The 6957-nt window shown below is 33.2% G+C and overlaps 1 protein-coding gene across 1 annotated transcript; it reads right to left on the bottom strand.

Moving 5' to 3' along the window:
• Positions 1–2195: 2195 nt before the first annotated feature.
• LOC123684518 (N-alpha-acetyltransferase 16, NatA auxiliary subunit-like) lies at positions 2196–5530 on the bottom strand. The gene is made up of 5 exons (XM_045623811.1): positions 5527–5530; positions 4901–5127; positions 4313–4421; positions 3645–3991; positions 2196–3251 (listed from the first exon to the last, which is right to left on the bottom strand). Exons 1-5 carry the CDS (start codon positions 5528–5530, stop codon positions 3057–3059), a joined length of 882 nt encoding a protein of 293 aa, XP_045479767.1. The 3' UTR covers positions 2196–3056.
• Positions 5531–6957: the final 1427 nt, after the last annotated feature.

Raw genomic sequence — 6957 nt, 5'->3', positions numbered from 1 at the left:
ATTCCCAGAAATAATTAACTGCTCTGGTTAAAACTCAATGATTATATTTTAGACGTCTGATGAGCTTTTTGACGTCATCGAGATTTGGTAGTCTGATTATATTTGATAGAGTTATGATTAATAGTACATTTTTTATGAGAAACGGTTGAATGGTTCCCGTAATAAGAATACAAATTACTTTTAGTTATAATAAATTCTCTGGTTCCTCAAATCAAAATTTCAAATAAAAACATTTAAGTAAATAAAAAAATATTTTCAATAAAATTGAATTTAAAGGATTTAATGTAATCAAGCAAAAAGCCTATCTACATCTTGGTAAAAAATTTTATAGCCAAAACCGATTGGAAGTACTGAAAATTTCACACCTCAGTTTATTATTCTTCTTTTTTTATGACAATACATATATATTCTCATCTTTTTCTTTCAGTTAAAAACTTCGGCACTCGATGGTATACTAGTTCGGTAATTGGAATTTTGTATTAGATGTGTTAATTTGGCTGCTAGTATTCCCAAAGACCTCAATTTTCAAAGAAGTGTGTATATGCCTTCTACAACATAGTTGTATTTTCCTATCTTGTTATCAGTTCAAATGTAAATACCTGATGAAGCCATGGAGTGGCGAAACAATTGTGGTATTCATTATAAAGGGTTATCCATTTTGTAGCTTCGAAAGTAAATGTAAATAAACACGTCTAATTTTCATTGGACCTTGCTAGTATATGTGTGGAATACAACATCATTTATATGTCCTCCGCTTGATCTCTTACAAGACTCGATCCTTGTAAGGTAATTTTCGATGGCCGAGCAATATCTCACCAATAACTTGACTGATGTTGGTTTTCAGATTGTCAATAGTCTGAGGATTATCGCCATAAACATAACCCTTCAAAAAATCCATAGGCTATAAATCACAAGATCTTGGTGGCCAACTCACATCACCAAAACGAGAAATTACGTGTCCCGGGAATTTTTCTTGCAATAAACCCAAAACAGATCGTGTTGTATGGCTTGTTGCACCATCTTGCTGGAACCACATCTCTTCCAATTCTATATCATCAATTTCAGGCCAAAAAAAAACCGTAACCATTTGGGTATAGCGATGAAAATTGACGGTTTGAGTGACATATTCTTCATTTTCAAAGAAGTACGTGTCAATCACTACACCAGAACAGATTACACACCAAACAGTGATTCTCCGCATTTACATGAGGATTTTCACTGTGCCATATGCGACAGTTTTGCTTATTTTCATACTCAAATGAGCTTTGTCAGTAAATTCGATGCGAAAAATCGTCACCCAATAGAAATATATTCTCACTCATGTCAGTTTGCTTGAGTCATGTGTCAACTGAACCTTATAAGGATGGAGATCGAAATCCAGATACAAAATGCGCCATAACGTGCCGTGAGAGAGGCCCAAACGGTGTGCGCGCCGAAGAATCTAGAAATTTGGAACTTTTTAAACACTTTCACGGACAGCAGCAATATTGGTTGAGCGTGCATTTTGATGATGAAAGGACTTTGAAAAATCAGTAACAGATCCAGTCTTTCCAAGTTTTTCACTGTCTTACCAATTGTATGCTTACATGGACGATTTTGTCAATCATAATCTAGCCCTAATGATCTTGTATGAAACGTACAACTACAGAATCGTTATTTTGTAGTAAGTTTTCACAATTTACACACGTTCATCAGTAGATAAACGACCCATAGTTAGAAGCTATCCTTCAACTGAACATATGACGCTTCTGATGACAGATTAATTCAAAGTTATGAATTTTTGGATTTATTCGCTCATGTTTATACCACATGACATTTCTTGTAATCTCTCTGAGTTTATCTACTACTCTCCTCTCCAAATAAATCGAGCATAAAACATAGCTTACTTATTTTTGAACTGAGAGCTGAAGAAATTTAAGAAATTCTAAGCTTTTGAAAAATTACCTAATGCTTTGAAGAGTTGGCATAAAGAACAAATTGATATTATTCAATAATTTTTTTTCTAATATTTCAGAATATTTTAATGAAACAATCTCGGAGATTCAGGCTCAAACACAAGACCATTCTCTGTGTCATTCTAAGTAATTAATATACATTTTTCATGACTTTTTAATATTTTTTCCAAATGAAACCAGGCGAATATTGGTGTAGATTTTTAACTATTGATGCGATGAAGGAAATGAAAAAATCTCATATTGAGTAGTTCAATTGTAATTTTTTATTTCATGAAAACAAAAAGATTAAAATAAAACAAAAATTATTTTACAAATAGGCAGGTGGAAGAAATATCCAACAACATCTTACAAACCTGAAATGAAAAGAATAAAATATAAATCTAATTATTTCAAACAATACTGTACAATTTTCTTGTAATATATCTTTCTGCAATCAATTTAAAAAAATAAGGATCATGGAATAATTAAATTACAAAGTGAAATATTTCATAGAAAATTTTCAAATCGCTTAATAGTATTATAGAATAAATTAATTAAAAACTTTGTCCAAGAGCAAAAATTTCATCGGTTACTTCAACATGAAGTAAGTCATTTTCGAGATACAAAACCATAATTAGTATCGCCGAAGATCAAAATTTCAACTATTTAATTTTCTACAAAAACTTCAGAACTCACTTTGTCTTTCTATTCATTAAACCTTAATTAAAGGTTAATTTTCATGAGTAAAAACCCTTGGAGAATAAATTTATTATCAGTCCTTCGACACTAAATAAGAAAAAAAATAATGTCATATCTACACAATACCAGAAAGCGATCCCGTAGACCTGGTTTCAATTGGGTAAAATGAGATTAAATGGTTTATCAATAGCAGCGACAATAGAAAAGGTATAGAAGGAAATGTTGGAAGATTAAATAAAGCTACAAGATGGATTTTTATATGATCTACATTCTCAGAACTGCCATATTTCAAATCTCATTTTACAGAATGAAAGCAGATCCATTTCATCTTTAGACCCGCAATAAATAGCAAGATGCAACTATTCTGTCATTGGTATATCTTTGAACCGCTCCCTGGTGATTAAAAACCTCCTTGAACAAACATCAGTTACTGTGGCAGTTTTCATCTTGCGATACATGATTGCTATCTGGGGTTGCTTCTTTCGTCTCTTGAACAGGTGGTTTGAAAGCGGCAGCATAAGGAAAACGTTTGTTACACTTATTTACGTAGTCCTCTACCTGGGATTCACAGCTACCAAAAGCTCCTTTTCTCAATGATTGTAAAACGTTAGTACAATTCTGGAACAAGGAAAAAATAATAATAAATAGGCCAATGAATTCCATGAAGAATTCAAAATTGAAATATTGAACCATTTGGATCATAATCAAAACAAGAATTATACTTTCTTTGTTTTTATTACTAAAAATTGGATACTAACACTGATTTTTTCTATTCAAAAAACAAAATGTATTTGGCAATCTGAACCATAAGTGTCATTGGTGGGAAAAGGAGGAAATAATCTTTAAATTGATATCCTAATCAAAAAACAAAATGCATTTGGCAATCTGAACCATAAGTGTCATTGGTGGGAAAAAGAGAAAATAATCTTTAAATTGATATCCTAATCAAAAAACAAAATGCATTTGGCAATCTGACCCATAAGTGTCATTGGTGGAAAAGGAGATATTTACCTTTAAATTGATATCAGTATATTTTTTATTGTCCATGCTTGTAACCAAATTGATTGCAGCGTTCTGCGTCTTCTCATCTAAGAAATACATCATAGAAGCGCCCTCCAGTGCGGCCTCCAAACTCTTGGAATGACGCTTCAGGAAATCGGCGTTCAGAACTTTGGCGTTCTTATCACCGAAGAATTCTTTGGTTTCTCTCTCTACGACTTCGATTACGGCTGGGTCCCAACTACTCTTGTTCTTGGAACACACCTTGTGGAAGCGAATCAGGCAACTGTGGAGTCTTGGGTTTTCAGAGTCCAGTCTGAAGCACCGTTTCAGGGATTGCAGCATAAGAAGCACTTTGTCTGAAATATTGCATTTGAAAATGAACTTTTCTTCAAAGAATTTCTGCATCGACTGCTGAGATAATAAGTCTTTTACGATTAATACATATAGAGAATGTAGAGAAATATAGCAAAAATATAAATACAAAGATAAAATTTGAAGAATATAGATGAAACTACAAAATGTATAGATAAAATTGTAACAAATAGTATAAAGACAAAACAACGTAAACAAAATTTGTGTGTTTCACAATACATTGTTATTTTTGGATAGGTCAATATTGAAAGTCAAATTATTGTGGATATTGAGTAATGTAATAAAAATTGAAAAAGTGGACTTACTTTTCCTATAGTATACTTCAAAAGCCATTAAATGTGTTTCTATTCTATTATTTGCTAAAGTCTGCAATGGTTGCAAGAATTTTATGGCTTGGTCTAATGGATTATCCGCCTGTAAATAAAATTTCAATTATTATTACTGATTACAATTCATTATTGAAAATATTGAGTAGTAGTGGAGATACACACAATATAAGCACAACAAAGAGATTTTATATGTATTTATATTCCAGAAAAATACGATATCTTGAGCAGTATGTGATCAAATATATTTTTCTCTCGAAAGTGATCACAATGCTTTCACTTCCTTCGTTAGACTTGGAAGTAAAACATTAAAAGTGATCACCATTTTTGAAAATTTCTTTAGTCAATCTTTTACGCGCTTGTTATAAGCAAGGAAAATTGAAGCAGGACGGGAGCTTTTGAGCGCTCGTCATTCATACATTCGCCAATTGCATCCTTGAAGACCACATGTATACCTATCTACAGCTATGTGATCTTTCAAGTGTACAATATTCTGATGAATGAACAAGAGATCAAGATCTCCTGGACTCACATCAGTCTGATCAGTTTGATGTCCTCAACACTTACCCTTTCCAATTTTTCTGGTATTAATTCGTCCAACTGAGGTGCGTCTGGTTCAACATCCCCTTGTTGTCTGGACTTGTGATGTTGGTCCCTTTTTATCTGGGCCTCCTTGGCTTGAGCACTCTCCTGTTCTGCCTTCTTTTTAGCTTTCCTCTGCTTGCTCCTCAATTTTTTCAATTCGGAAGGCGCTAAGTTTTCTGAAAATAAAAGTATACATAAATATCGAACATCTTTTGGTTAGGACAGGATTCAATGTTCAAAATGAAAGAATGAGGGAGTTAAGATTCTATATAAATTGCAAAATCATCTTGTCTGGTTAGTAATACAGGGTCCTGCAACAGTGAAGAGGTGATAAAAATCTCTAGTTGAGGAAGAGAAAGAAATATATCTTTTTATAGAATCGCCTTATCACTTGAGCACTGTACTAAATATATTTTGTCATATATCTGTTCAGATATTTAGCAGATATCATTAGTCACCTTGAATATTTGATGTTATAAAGTTATGGTGTGTGTTTTTGGAATTTAACTATGATCAAATATTACACATTTCACCATATGGTATACTTAATAAAATTTATGGACTTTAGAGGCGTATATCCTTTTAATATATATACTATTATAAAATACCCATTAGGGTATTATAATTTATCATTCTAACTGTCAGATAGTTACGTTGACGTTCAATATAATTTCTCTCGTCCATTAAATGAATTGAAGAATTATCGATTGTTAGATGATTCCAATTGAAGATATAACATATCTCACCTTCAAATGCAGTGTATAGAAACTGAAGACAAAAGTATGACACCAAGTATCATAGTATTTCAACAATTCCAAATACTATCCGAATGTCTGAAATATCTGATACAATCGATATCTGTTGACAAGAATGTTACAAACATCATTTCCATCAATTTGAACTTCAACGTTGATCTCCCGATGACTAGATACAATATTAATTCAGACATATCTCCATTTTTGTCAGATAGAAAACCCGATATTTATGTTTCTGATTTGGATTTCAAAGACATGGAGTTGTTATTGGATAAACTAGCAACCAGTTACAGCTTCAACAACAAATCTGTTTTTATAAATGTAGCGAATAATTGTACTCAGTTGTCATCGGAAATTACTAGTCGACATTTTTCAGAAGTGTTGTTTTTACTCAACGGGGACATCGATGTGGTTCTTGGTTCTTCAGCTGATGGCAAGTTCTCGAAAAAATTATGCTCGATGTGTCATGGAAGAAAAATGGAGCAAAATACACCAAAAGTTACAACTAAATCAAAGTATTCGACTGTGAATATTCTTAATCTTGGTGTTACCGAATTCTGGCCACCGTACTTAATGCTAAATAATTTCAGATATAGAGGTCTTTTTATCGATATCTTAGAAATATATGCCGGACGCAACAATATTTCTCTTGTTGTCCATAATTTTGACATTGTAACGTACAAAAAGGAGTGCATCGATGATCTATTCGATGGCAATTACGACATATGCGTAGTTCCCATACCAAAAGCAAACAATATGGTCGATTTCGTTTATCACTTTTACGAAGACTACGATTACTGGTACGTACCAAGGTCCCAAAATGTCCCTTCTTGGTATTATATGATATTCGCATTACCCACTCAAGTTTGGCAAAGCTGGTTATGTACCTGCCTCTTCATACCTCTGCTCGTTTGGACTATGGGTAAATTAATCCCAAATTTCAACTGCGCGCTTACAACAAAGCCTATCAAATCGGTAACATTCGTTTACAAAACTTTCGTGGACCAACAGATCAGATTTCAGGCAGATACAATCTCCGATGCCATATTTCTGGGTGTTATAATCGTGTCAGTGTTTCTCCTTAATCTAATTTATAAATCGAGATTCACTTTTCTCCTTCTGGGTCCTAACTTCTACCCTCAGCCCATCAGGACGATCTACGATGCAGCTGAAGCAAATTACAAGGTGACTTTCACGTCGCATCTGAAAGTGGACTTGGAGGATTTGTATCCCGAGTTGAAGAGTTATTTTTCGACCAATTATATACCGTCCAACGAATTCAAC

Source organism: Harmonia axyridis, chromosome 7 (genome assembly GCF_914767665.1).
Source record: "Harmonia axyridis chromosome 7, icHarAxyr1.1, whole genome shotgun sequence".
Lineage (NCBI taxonomy): Eukaryota > Metazoa > Arthropoda > Insecta > Coleoptera > Coccinellidae > Harmonia > Harmonia axyridis.
Note: the sequence above shows the minus strand (reverse complement) of the source record. Positions and strands in the feature narration are given on the sequence as shown.

Coding starts and splice junctions, on each gene's coding strand:
- LOC123684518 (XM_045623811.1), bottom strand. Junction 4,422..4,900: donor TACCAGAAAAATTGGAAAGG/GTAAGTGTTGAG, acceptor TTTTATTTACAG/GCGGATAATCCATTAGACCA. Junction 3,992..4,312: donor TGAAGTATACTATAGGAAAA/GTAAGTCCACTT, acceptor GCAATATTTCAG/ACAAAGTGCTTCTTATGCTG.